A 14,345-nucleotide genomic window follows, 5' to 3' on the forward strand; every position below is an offset into this window, starting at 1 on the left:
TCCTGCATGTCTGTTTCCTCCATGTCCACTGGTGACTCCACTTTCTTCTTCCCAGATTCTTTCTCTGTCCCAAATACCCTGCCTCGCTATTGGCCATTTAGCTTTTTATTAAACCAATCCAAGTGACACTTCTCACGGTGTACAAAAAGATTATTCCACAACATTTCCCCCTTTTATCTAAGTAAAAAGGAAAGGTTTTAGCTCTAATATAGCAAAACTATACACAGTAAGAACAATTGTTAGGGAAGAATTACATTTACAATGTCTAGTCCATTTGTATTTGACATATGGGGGGAAATACTCCATTATTTTTTCTATCTTGATGAGTCCAAAGCTCTGTATCTAATTTACCTTCTATAATAACTAAGGAAAACTACAACAATAACTACCTAGTCTTCAACTCCATCAAAGCCACCAGAAGGATATGATATTACCTGAGTAAACAGGAAATGCGGTACAAACAACTTCTAAAACTCTAGAAATGATAGAGATATCTGGATGCCTAGGCAGTCAGTCACCCAAGGTTCCTCTGCAACATTGGGGCATCCAATATTTAATTTATAGGCCTAGAATATCTGACAGACTCTGTAAATGAGGGTAAGCGAGTCCACAAAGCAAAAAAAAAATGGAATAGCAAATAATTATTGGGGACGACTCACAAACAACAATAAGGTAGAGAGCCAGCACAGTCCTCTGCTCAGGGGTGCTGGAAGCTGCAATCTGTAATAGGAGACTGCACTTTGGTTTCCTGGCCACTGAGACCTGAATAATCTCACAAAACTATACTAAGTAGAACACTGTTTGGCCAATGGCTCAAGTATATTTTTAGCTAGTTCTTACATCTTAAATTAACCAATTTCTATTAATCTGTGTATTATCATGAGGCTGTGGCTTACCAGTAAGGTTCTGGCATCTTTCTCCTTCAACAGCTACATGGCATCTGCCTGACTCTGCCTTCTTTCCTCCTTTAGCTCTGCTTGGATTTCCCACCTTGTTATATTCTGCCCTGAATAGGCCAAAGCAGCTTCTTTATTAATCAATGGTAATAAAACATACTCACAGCATACAGAGAGGAATCCCACATCATCTCCCCTTTTCACAAAGGAAGGTTTTAACTTTAACATAGTAAAATTACATATAACAAAATAGTTATAAAGAAAGAATTACAATTATTTGCATCTGGCAAAATTAAAGAAAACATTCTATCATTTAGTTTTATCTTTGTGAGTCTAAAGTTTCATATCTAACTTATTTTTTATCATAACTAAGGAAAACTATAACTATCTGTCTTCATCAAAGACTCCAAAAGGATATAATATTACCTAAGTAAATAAGAAATGCATTGGAAGCAACTTTCAAAACTCTAGAATTGACAGAGACATCTCACTGCCTGGGCATCACCCAAAGTTCTGTAATGTTGGGGCATCCATCTTCAGCCTAGAAGTCCATAATATCTGGCAGACTTTTCAGTGAAGCAGGAAATTTGAAGATCTCTTCTATCTTGTACTGGCAAAGTTTGTCATTCACTTTTTTCTAGTCTATAAAAGACTGCAGAATGTCTTCTAGTTTCCTCTGTGAAGCAGGAACCCTGGAGGACTATCCTGTCTTTTAGAAAATTCAGAAGTCACTTTTTTGTGGGTCCTGCATATCCAGTTCATACAGCATATCATCAAGAAGTTCAGGCAAGAGCAGTTTCTTGCCCAAATGTCTAGCCTTGTCACATTGAAGGCAAATTCCATAATGACTTTCTTCAGTGCCCATCTCTGAAGTAATTGGTACTGCCAGAAGCAGACATGTCTCACTGTCGAGAAAAGTCTAAGTTCTTAAAACATTTTAAATGCAATATTCTGTAGGTCTTTGAAAGTTTTGAAGAATACCTGTCTTAGTGAGAGGCAAGCGGGCCTGCTTTTCGTCCCACCTGGCTCCCACATAGCTAGCTTTACACCCAAAATAACAACACACAAATTGTATTCATTTAAACACTGCCTGGCCCATTAGTTCTAGCCTCTTATTGGCTAATTCTCACATCTTGATTAACCCATTTCTAATAATCTGTGAAGCACCACGAGGTGGTGGCTTACCGGGAAGATTCTAACCTGCATCCATCTTGGAGAGGAGAGCTATGGCATCTGCCTCATTTCCTTCTTCCCAGCATCCTGTTCTGTTTACTCTGCCTACCTAATTTTCTGTGCTATCAAAGGGCCAAGGCAGTCTCTTTATTAACCAATGAAAGTAACACATAGACAGATGACCCTCCCACATCACCTATCCATCTGAAATATATCTCTGTACATCTAAAAAACCTTACTAACATGAATACAATTTGACTATTATAGATGAGTATTTATCCATAATTTTTAATTATACATTAATTTTAAATTAGGTATATAAACATAATACCTTAAATAAAAGTAGAAATATACATAGCAATCAGATCTATGATCACCACATAAGAGAGCGAGGACATTTCCTCTCTCTGTTTATCAGTGCATGTGTAGCATCTCAGACCACACCCAAAGGGCCAGTACCCCAAAAGCTAATTGGCTGAATAAATTCCTACAACAAGACTCTTCTATGAAGCAGAAATTCTGAAGGACTGTTCTTACTTGTTTTGGTAAACTTCAGCAGTCACTTTCCCATGTGTCCTGCAGAATGTCTGACAGACTTTTCCATGAAGCAGGAATTTTGAAAGTTGACCTGCCTTATCTTGGTAAAGTTCTATGGTATTTTTCCTTTGTGTCCTGCTTGTCCTGTTTGTACAGCATACTGTCAGCAGTTAAGACAAGATCAGTTTCTTATATCAATGGCTAGTTTGCCACATTGAAAGCAAACTCCATATGGAGTTTCTTTGATGCCCATCATCTTCTCTGAAGTAAATTGGTGTTTACAGGTGCAGACATGTCTCATTGTCAAGAAAAGCCCTATGTTAATAAAACATTTTGACTGCCATATTCTGTAGGTCTTTGAGGTGTTTAAAGACAGTCTAGCTAAAATACATTTCTGTTTGACCTTGAAAACATACCTACAGTGACTACAAGTTTGATTCTTATAGGTGACTAACTACTAACCAGTATCTCTTTATTATCCTAAATAGTTTGTAATGTTTACTTTCAAGGACTAGAAATTTACATTACATTGCTAAATGAGCTGTATACATATAATACCTTAAATAAGAAATAGAAACACATGGGGCTGGTGAGATGGCTCAGTGGTTAAGAGCACTGACTGCTCCTCCAGAGGACCCGGGTTCAATTCCCAGCACCCACATGGCAGCTTGCAGCTGTCTGTAGCTCCAATTCAAGAGAATCTGACATCATTATACCAATGCGCATGAAATAAAGTTAAATAAAGTTTTATAAAAAAAGAAATAGAAACATATAATATAGTATACCAAAAATAACCTTAAATTTGCACCAGTATACAAAAAATACCTTATACAAGAGTTAGAAACATATGACAAAAAATAACTTTAAATTTGTGTAAATATACAAAAATCTATACCAGTGTAAAATATTTGAGACTAGTAGTTGCTTTCATAATTTGTAAGTAGATATAATAATCTACCCTATTATCCTATCATTTCTATAGCTCCCCTTTTTCCCTTCTAAAAAGATCTCTAAATCTGATCTCCTTTGTTTAGCTTTCTCTCTGACCATGACCAAAAACAACTTGTAAACAACCCCTCTAAATGATGACAAACATCCATAAGCCACTGAATGATCAAGACTACCTACCCCAATCTCTTGGGAATGTGGGCACTGTGTTCCCTAGACTACTTCTTGTTGTCAGGGTCGCTGGTATCTTTGGGGGAAATCAGGATAATGGTCAAGTCCTGGGAGAGCTAGCATTTGTTTTCCAGTTTCTCTGTGCAATGAGAAAGCGCAAGGCTTAGCTGTGGTCCTGGCCTGATAGTCTGTGAAGCCAGACCATCCCATTCAGCAGCCTGGAAGCTGTTCTGCATGTAGAACTGAGAAAACTGCAACAGAGGCATTCTGAGACGCTGGATTGCCTGGGCCACCTGCTTTCATTGGCGTCCGGTCTCCTTGCTCTGAAAATATACAACTTTCAAAGACAACATACATATTTACATTAACACAGGTATGGACTGTGCATTGTACATAGGCCAGCCAAAGATGATTTTTTTAAATTTATTTATTATATACAATATTCTGTCTGTGTGTATGTCTGCAGGCCAGAAGAGGGCACCAGACCTCATTACAGATGGTTGTGAGCCACCATGTGGTTGCCAGGAATTGAACTCAGGAACTTTGAAAGAGCGAGAAATGCTCTTAACCACTGAGCCATCTCTCCAGCCCCCCAAAGATGGTTTTTAGTTTTATGTTTGAACAGGTGGATACACGTCACCCGTCTTGTAGGTTTTCTAGGTTTATTTCCTTATGTCTGTAACCAAGATTTTCAGGGGGTTTCCCCCAATCAAACCTGATATTCTTTAACCTTAGACAAATCCACAGACTTTTGTTTCTGTGGAAACAGAAGCTAATTTTTTCTCCAATGCAACATGTTTTGACTTCCATTTTGAAGACATTTTTAAAATATGTAGGCTGGTGTAATTTAGCAGTTTCCATGATCCAGTGTCTCTCAGCAGCTACCATTTGTTCATGAGTAATTAACAATTTAGAAGACAACACAATAGCATACATGATCCAAACTCTCTGTGTATTTCCCATTTTGATGTAGCTTATTTTTTACTTTATTTTTTCTTTAAAGACTTTACTTAATTTTTAAACAATTTATTTATTTATGACTATCTATATATTTTGTCTTTTTTTTTTTTCAAGACAGGGTTTCTCTGTAGCATTGGAGCCTGTACTGCTAGCTCTTGTAGACCAGGCTGGCCTCGAAATCAGGAATCTGACTACTTCTGCCTCCCAAGTGCTGGGATTAAAGGTGCCACCACCACCCAGCTCCTTTGTCATTTTTTCTAAGCCTATGCACATTGTTAAACACACTGTAACCTGCTTAGAGGATTTTTCCATCTAAACCTGGTTTACTGTGTGTCTGTAAACTTTTCTGTCTGCATGAGCAAAACTCAAAGTACTGTATAGCTTAGCTCATGGTGTGCTGGTGGCCTAAGCCACAGCAGAAGTCAATAGAGGCATCTCTATACACGGCCTGCATGAAGAGACTGCAGGACCAGGAAGCTGTGTTTGGCTCCATTTTTGTGTGTTTGGATCCCTTTTTAAAAGTTTTCTCAGGTCTTATGTGGAAATACATGCCTGGACATTGGGGGCCATATGTAATGGGTCTTTTTCTGACTGACCAGCCAGTTCCAAAATTGCAACACTGAGACTTATTACTAATTATGAAAGATCAGTCAATAGCTTAGGCATGTTTCTAACTAGCTCTTATAACTCATTTCTATTAATCCATGTGCTGCCACATGGCTCATGCCTTGTTTGTTACCTCCTTTCCTGCAGGTCTGTTCCCTTTGTATCTGCTGGTGGCTTTGCCTTCTCCTTCCCAGCATTTTCTCTGCCCTGAAAATTCTGCCTGTTTAGCTTTTTATTCTACCAAATCGAGCAACACTTTCACAGTGTAGAAAAAGATTATTCTACAACAAGGTGTCGTGAATGGCTATCCTAACTGCACAGTACAGCAAGAAGTGAAAGTGCACTTGCTGTATACTCACTCACAAGAGGTTTTGGGTTTCTTGTAATAAAGCAGTTTTATTCTAAAAAAAAACTCACAAATGCAAACACCATGCAGCTAGAACGTGTCACCAGCCCCAAACGCAATGCATCTCAGTAAACCTCAATCTTCTGAAGTCATCGAGCCCTGTGTACCTTTACATTTGGATATCAATTTTATTTGTATTCACTTATCCACCAAAAAAACTAAAGTAAAAGGCTATGGCAGAGTTTAAACTAGAAAAATAAATGAGCTTTTCCTCTGCTGCCGCCAAGGTGCTCGGTCCTTCCGAGGAAGCTAAGGCCGCGTTGGGGTGAGGCCCTCACTTCATCCGGCGACTAGCACCGTGCCGGCAGTCCGCAACATGGCCTCAGTCTCTGAGCTCGCCTGCATCTACTCCGCCCTCATCCTCCACGACGACGAGGTGACGGTCAGGGAGGATAAGATCAATGCCCTCATTAAAGCAGCTGGTGTCAATGTTGAACCTTTCTGGCCTGGCTTGTTTGCCAAGGCCCTGGCCAATGTCAACATTGGGAGCCTCATCTGCAATGTAGGGGCTGGTGGGCCTGCTCCAGCAGCCGGAGCGGCACCAGCAGGCGGTCCTGCCCCCTCCACCGCTGCTGTCCCAGCTGAGGAGAAGAAAGTGGAAGCAAAGAAGGAAGAATCCGAGGAGTCTGATGACGACATGGGCTTTGGTCTTTTTGACTAGGCATTTTGTTACCATGGCAAATAAAAAAAATGAACCTGTAAAAAAAAAAAAAGAAAAATAAATGAGGTATGTTGTCTTTGCAGTTCTGTTGGATAGGAATCCTATATTATTTATTCCTTTCTTCTGTAATATAACTGCACATTTACTTTGCCAAACAAAAATCTAGTTGAATACTAAGATAATTGAACAGATCAAGTTAATGTCTACAAATAAGAATTATATTAATTTAGATATTAAAGACCAACCTTCCCTAAGGATTAGAGCTAACCACTTCATATATGATTAAGATATAGAACCAATCTGGCCAAAAAACAACTAGATTAAAAGACAATAGATTATTTTAAATACTCCAAATTTAAAATAAAATAGAATACAGCCAGCTGTGATGACACAAGACCTTAATTTCAGCACTTGGGAGACAGAAATAGATGGGTCTCTATGAGCAGGAGGCCAGTCTTATTGATATAGTGAGCTGTAGCACACCCAAGGCTACACAGAAAAGCTCTGTATAAGAACAAGAATACAAATAGCTGAATATACAGGGGAAACAGTCAGACTAGTATTTTTAAGCTTCTTTGCTCTTTGTTTGTGGTTTTTGAGACAAGGTTTCTCTGCATAGTCCAGGCTGTCCTGGAACTCATTCTGCTAACCAGATTGGCCTGGAACTCAGAGATCCACCTGCCTCTGTCTCCTGGGTGTTATTAAAGGCATGTGCCACCATCATACAGTTGACAGACAAGATTTTTAATGTAAATTTTGGGAACAGTGGGATGGTTTAGTGGCTAAAGGTGGTTACCTGATGGCCTCAACTCAGTACCTGGAACCCACGTGATCCCAGGAAGGTCAGAACTGACTCATCAAAGCTGCCTCTGATCACTACACATGAAGTGGCCACATGCACCACAGAAACTGCACACACAAAATAAGTAAAATGTAACAATTTTAATGTAAATTTTGGTTAGTTAAAAAACCTGTTTCTGTCATCTACTACCTTTACTTCATTATGCTAGGTAATATTTTTATTATTTTAACCTCAGTATATCACAAGTCATGTCAAATAAAGAGATTTAAAAAACCCAAACCCACATCATGATTCAGGCTAATGGACTTTGACAAGACAGTCCAGAGGTTTCTTCCCCAATGGCTTTAGCAGCAATCCTCTCTTCCAAAGATTGCCTTCTTGCCTCCTACTTGGTTTTGTTTATATCAGATTAATGAGTGTTCCTAGTGATGCAGGGTATTAAATAACCTTTTAAAATATATTTGATCCTACCAAGTGGTAGAGGCACACACCTAAAATCCAAGCTCTTTGGAGGCAGAAGCAGACAAATCTCTGTGCATTTGAGGCCAGATTGGTCTACAGAGCAAGTTCCTGGACACCCAAGGCTACACAGAGAAACCCTTTCTCAACAAAAAACCTAATTTTTTAAAAAATTGGTCTCTGTGTGCACAAAATGTGATGCTTTGCCAACAGAGAGACTATAAATTAAAGTTCCCAAAAAGAAGCTGCAGCTTCAAAGGGTGATTAATTGATCACAGCTTCAATGGTGTAGAGGAATTAGAATGTTTCAAGCCCAGGGCCAATTAACTTAGGCATCTTTAGTTTTCTTAACTGCCATTTATTTCCCATCTCTGTATGTAACCTAATATCTCTGTGCTTATTAGGTCTATCCTGGCTTCCATCAACCCAAAGCTAAGAATATCATCAGATGGCATCTGTGACCCAGTTCAGAATTCCCGCACCTTGCTGCAAGCCACCGACCTGGTGCTTCCACCAATACATTTACAAAGTGTATCCCTTTATGATCGCTTTTGTTCTGTTACTATAAAAACTTCATACAACTACTGCTACACTGGAACATTGAATTTAACCTAATTTTGTGTTCCTAGGCCATGGTTATTCACATTTGGCTTCAGATAAATCTCTATAGTCTTTAAACAGAAATGTTATCTTTAAATATAAGGAAAGTCATTAACTAATAAAACATGCAGTGTTTTGTCAAGACAAGGAGCTAAATCAGTAAAAGGGGGTGGCTCCAATGAGAATATTCTTGGGACTGAAAAAACAGCTCAGCAGTCAAGAGAATTTGTTCCTCTTATAAAAGATCCAGGTTTGAGTCCCAGCACCCACAGTGTTAAAATCACAACTGCCTGTAAATCCAGTTTCAGAGGATCCAATAACCTCTTTGGGCCTCTGTAGCTGCCTGACTTCAGACATTTGGTGCACACACACACACACACACACACACAGAGAGAGAGAGAGAGAGAGAGAGAGAGAGAGAGAGAGAGAAATATTTTAATTTTCTAGAAGAAATATAGTCCCTAGAATGTGGTGTTTTCTGCCCCTTCTGTCTCTAGTATCCTCAATGACCACATTTGGTCTAAACTTTGTATGACTACTCAGCACCAGCAGAGGAGATGACCAGTCATCCTCCTACCATCAGCAGAATTTACAGAAGAGAAGCCAGACCTCACTTGAAAATATTTCACCTTACATAGACTTGCTTCAGTGCCTCACGGTAATAAGCAGCTCATATCAATGTGATTTTTACAGGCCTGGGGAGGTAGCTCAGTCAGTAAAGTGCTTCCCACACAAACCTGAGGACCTGAGTTCAGATCTCCAGCATTTACATAAAAATAACACAATGCCCACAATTTTGGCACTGTGGAAGCAGAGACAGGAGGACCCCTGGAACTTGCTGATAACCCCAGCTAGTCTTGCCAAATCGGTGAGTTCTAGGTTCAAAGATCCTGAATTAAAAAAAATACAGTGATGTGATAAAGACATCAGAAATCCACATGCATAAGCAAACACACGTGCACACACATGTGTATGCAATTTTTCATCCCTCATTTTTCTGATACCTAATATCAGTCAATATTACAATTATTTCGTACCACTCCAGTGTCATTTATTCAACAAATTATTTCTTACCACTTAGTATAATACACCATGCACTCAGGCCAATACCCACAAACTAAGATGAACCCTGGATCTGATTCTTCCCAAACTCAGACTTTACTGTTTCTTTACCTTATGCTCCAGGGCAGATTCTCCTGAGTTACAAACCCATGAAGTCCCCGTCTTCCCTATTTCCCTCATCCCAGGTACCTGATTGGTGCTTGAGCACCAGATCCAGCTTCTGTTCCTCCCAGCTCGGAAGACAGCTCCAGGTGTCTCGGGAGCAGTAGAAATTGGGGGAGTGGAGGATACAGACTAGTGTCTCAAGAGAACAACAGGGAACCATGGGAAGGGGGAAGAAATTTCTAAGGACGGTATTGGGAATGCAATGAACTCGGTTCTATGCAGAGGCGCAGAGATGAAAAGAGAGAATTTTAATGAATGATGGGGAAAGAGAGACCATGGGAAAGCCCAAAACAGAAGTCACTCTAAAACCCTAAAATTCGTCTAGACATCCCCAATGCTAATGGTGCCTTTGTGCGTATATTTTGAAAGTTTGAGGTGATCAAGCCCTAGCAGACTGTTTAAATGAGACGCTAAGGAAAGACGTGTAGGGTAAAAGGGCCAGTAAAAGAAACAGATCGTGGCCCTGAAGACTGAGCCAAAAGGCTAAAAAGGGCCAGTGAAAGAAACGCACCTTGGCCCTGAAACCAGAGTCAAAGAAACACACTCTGCCCCTCACCAACTCCGCACAAAAACCAACCAATCCCTGAGCACAAAATCCAGCCAGTCCCCGAGCTTGTCCAAACTCAGGGATTGAAATAAGACCAATTCCCACCCTGAAAAAAAAATCTTCACCCTGTAAAAACTCCATCCCGAAGAAGCCCTAAAGAAGCCCTGTGCCTGCTCATTTGGGAGCTCCTTTCTCCAGCCTGGCAGAAGCAGCACCCTCCTGGATTCTTCCCTCCCAATAAATTTCTTGAACTTTGGGCGACGACCTTCTTTTCTTCTTTCACCGGAGCTTCGCCAGAGCCGAACTGTAACACTTTCATTGAGGAAACCCTCCCACGGCAGAGCAGGGTTGCTACACTCCAGGTATCTGAGCAGAACTGTGCGGGCTTCACTGCGGAAGCCCTCCCTTGCCAGAGCAGAGTTGTTACTTTGGGGAAACCTTTCCCTGGAGTAGGCCTGTAAGCTGCTAACCTTACGGGGACTTTGTAGTACTCCTTGACTCCTGACTGCCAGGATCCCTTTCCATCAGAGCTTCTATGTTACATTTGATGCTGTAACTCGGATAGGCTTTCCTGGTGCCTGTGCTCCCCACTGTGGTCTGAGCCTCACAGGGATCTTATCCCTCATCTCCAATCCACCCGCTGCGGACTCACCTTGCGGCTCACCAGTTGCTCAGCAACCCAGTAGCAATGGCATAAGATTTGGTCAGTGTAAACACTTTCCTGCGTCCGAGCAAATGACCAATGAGTGTCTGTCACCTCTCTGGTACTCTTGGAGGCGGAGGTACCTCCAGCCATGGTACCTTAAACCATAGTACCTTCTTATTGGTGGCCCTCTTTACCTGACCCCATCCCACAACTCTCCTAGTTACAACCCTGCAGTTTCCTTAGGCCCAACTGGGTTATTGCACCCCTTCCTGCCCTCTTCTCCCATCTTCCCTCTGGAGTTGCCCGTAATCCCTCATGCCTTTTGCAACCCCATCCCAACCCTTTCCCATAGATGAGATGACCCTCTCCACAACACCCTCAATAGAGCTCTGTTTTCTTCTTTCTTTCTGGCCTCTACAAAAGCCCTGGTACCAGGCTCCGAGTCTCTCTGCTGGCTTAGCCAGGTTAAGCCCTGACCCCCATTGAGTGTGGTGATGATCCAGTGAACAGCTTGGTCCTTGTTTGGTCCTCTCTGAGTCCTAGGGATGCCCACAACTACAGGTTACAGTGGCATTTTCCTTCTCTCATCCATGGGAGTGGTGTCTTCCATACCCTCTCATGCCTCTTAGAAAACCTCCAGCCTCTACACCCGGCAACCGATCTGAAGGGCCCTAAACTCGTTTGCCTTTGCAATCAAATTTGGCCTCAATACCCCTTAGATAATCAATCCACATAGCCGTGCAATAGAACCCTAGATACCAATATTATTTGGGACCTTTACAAGTACTGTGAGCCATCGCAGAAATGGAAAGAGATTCCCCTTTCCCTACATTCAAGCTTTATCTTTTCTCCACTCCAAGCCCAGTTTGTTTTTCGCCTGCTCTTCTACCTGACACACTGTGTAAATGTCCTATCTTTTAAGTAAGCATTGATGGGTCTGTAAGCTTGTTGCAAAGTGGGAGCTGGAAGCCTGATCTAGCCAGAGAGGAGAAAGGAAAGGAGCAGGCCCACTGCAGTATGCACATACCTGGCATATACTCGGGCTGGTGCATCTCTCGGCACCTTCCTGAAGGGTCCTCTGTGTCTAGGGCTCAAAATTTTTCGATCTTTAAGCCTTCTTTGTTCTTAGCTTACTGAATTCAGTCTTACAGGGATTCAGATTTTTTTAAGTATGAATGGCATTGGACCATTGTTTTATCTTGTCCCACTTCAATTAAAGGCTGGTTCTGGAGTTGGGGTACAGCTCCCCCTCCACTGGAACCAAGCATGTTTGTTTGAAAGGTTTCCTCCAAAATCTCTGTCCCATTATCAGCCGAGCCACCTGCTATTTGACAGAGAAAGAAGAGCATGAGGACTATTCCCAGCAGGGACTTCTGCTACTTGTCGCGTACGCTTTTGGCTTCGTTCTCTGTAAAACTTCTGCTAAGGCATAAATCTTACATCAAGATCTGTAAGCACATTGGGTATGGCTACAAATCTAAAATCTGCAATACTGGGATATCTATACTTAGCTAATATTAAAGGAACCATGTGGTATGGTTCCATTTTGGGATAAACCAACCAGGGAGGAAACAACTGTGAAGCCCAAACCAGATGATGCCCCCACTATTTTCCATCACACTCCCGAACCTCCTCCTATCAACCTCAACCCTAGGCCCTTCTCTCTCTCTCTCTAACCTCTCTGGTTTCTTTTTCTCCCTCCTCAGCGACGGGCTGCCCACCAGTCAGGGCAAAGCATGCAGCATTAAAGCAGAGAACTAGATTACCACATGTAAGGCCTTGCTCTATGTTAACCAATGGAGTATCCAATCTTACTTCACATCCTATGATTTATATGATTTTACCAACAATCTTCTAGAGGAGCGTAGGTGAGTCTGGGACCAGGCTGGGTCCATGCAAATGAACTCCACCAAACTGATGGCATCCACCCAGCTGAGGTTAGAGCAGTCCCTGACCAGGACCCTGAATGGTACTACAATATTCTAGGGTGCACCCTAGCTAGGAATTGGTTTATATCCTGCCTCTCAGCTAGTATCCACAAGGGTGCCCTTAGGGCAATAAATTTTGAAAAAGTCCAAGGGGTCATCCAGGAAAGGCATGAAAACCCATCTCAATTCCTAAACTACCTCACAAAGGTCCTCTTACACCAGTCTGGATCCTGAGACCCCAGATAGGAAGCAACTCCTTTAGACCTAAATTTTAAATTTTAGACCTAAATTTTAGACCTAAATTTTCTCCCAGAGTTTCTCCTGATATTAGGGCCAAACTTAAATGTCTAGTGAGAGGATCCCTGACTCCACAGGCAGAAGTCCTAAATAACTGTGACCTTCAATATGTATCATGAGAGAGAAGAAAAAGCTTCTTGAATATCTGATGATGGATAAGTATTCTCAGTGACCAAAACAAAAGCCCAGGCTCCCTGGCCTCCTAAAGCCCAAGAACCTCTGTGTCCTTGTTTCAAATGTGCTCAGGAAGGTCACTGGGCCCAGGCCTGTCTGAACCCTTGTAAACCACCTGACCATGTCCAAGGTGCCATTAAGGAGGGTCCTAGAGTGTTGACTGTCCCCATGTCCCTTGAGGTATGAAGCCATTAAGCCCAGATCACTCTTCATCCAACCTCCTTGGTTTGACCATGAATGACTAAGGGGGCTTAGGCTCCCTTGACCTGGCCATAGCCATCTGACAGGGAGTCTCAGGTAGTTATCACAGTGTCAAGGCAATCCACCTCCTTCCTTATGGACACCTTCCACTTTTTTGGTTCTGATGACCCACCTCTCCTTCCTTGTTCTTCTATTGTTGGAGTAAAGGGACAGCCTTACCAGGCTTACCAAACCCCATCCCTTAACTGTATCTCTAGGTGTATCCCCCTTACCCATTCCTTCCTAGTGGTATCACCCTGTCCAATCCCCTTTCTGGGAAAGGACCTCCTAACCAAAGTGGGAACCTCTATTTCTTTTGCTCCCCGCATCTTCTTGACCCCAGGCTCACCAGTCATTCCCCTCCTCTCCCTCCTCCAAACCACACAATCTTGACACACCTTTTCCCTCACTGCCCTCTTAGGGTACGGGACACCCAAAACCTCTCGATAGCCAAACATAACCCACTTGTCATTCAACTACAAAACCCACAAAATATACAACCCAAGTTTAATACCACTCTCTCTCTCCAAATCCTCAGGGGATTTAAGTCTCTCATCTCTGACCTAAGAAAGAATCTTCTGCTCCCCACTTCTCCCATTAATAGCCTCATACTCAAATTTAAAAAACAACAATGGAATCTGGCACTTGGTTCAGGATCTCTGACTTATGTACTCAGCGGTAATTTCCCTTCATCCCATAGTACCCATGTCTTGACATTTCAAAAGGACTCACAGTGCTGATTTGACTCTTAATATGTATGCAGATCATTTGCTTCTGCTACCCTTCATATTTGGTTCTAAATTCTAGAGCCTACTTCTCCAGCCGTGGCTTCCCTCCAGCTGCTTGAAGCAGACATCTCTCTTTGCCTACTTGGTAAATGTCCTCTCTGACTCCTGGAGCCTGCTATACCCTCCAGGGCCTCACCATGTGGGCAATTCTCTAGGTATTAAGATACCTGCTCCTCTCCCTCTGTTGGAACCCTCCCTGTTTTCTGGCCTCCTCCCCAAGAGCTGCTTGCTAAGCTCCTGCAGCTTCCTTAAGTCCATGTGGACCTCTGCAACCTTGTC

The 14,345-nt window shown here is 42.1% G+C and overlaps 1 protein-coding gene across 1 annotated transcript; it reads left to right on the forward strand.

Moving 5' to 3' along the window:
• The first annotated feature begins 5,907 nt into the window (after window positions 1-5,907).
• Window positions 5,908-6,390, forward strand: LOC119810482 (60S acidic ribosomal protein P1-like). Its single transcript, XM_038323984.1, has one exon. The coding sequence runs from the start codon at window positions 6,014-6,016 to the stop codon at window positions 6,356-6,358; it is 345 nt and encodes a 114-aa protein (XP_038179912.1). The 5' UTR covers window positions 5,908-6,013; the 3' UTR covers window positions 6,359-6,390.
• Window positions 6,391-14,345: the final 7,955 nt, after the last annotated feature.

This window comes from Arvicola amphibius, chromosome 3 (assembly GCF_903992535.2).
Source record: "Arvicola amphibius chromosome 3, mArvAmp1.2, whole genome shotgun sequence".
Taxonomy (NCBI): Eukaryota; Metazoa; Chordata; class Mammalia; order Rodentia; family Cricetidae; genus Arvicola; species Arvicola amphibius.

Bases quoted from the DNA above. Each gene is read 5' to 3' on its own strand.
- LOC119810482 (XM_038323984.1), top strand. From the start codon at position 6,014: ATGGCCTCAGTCTCTGAGCTCGCCTGCATCTACTCCGCCCTCATCCTC.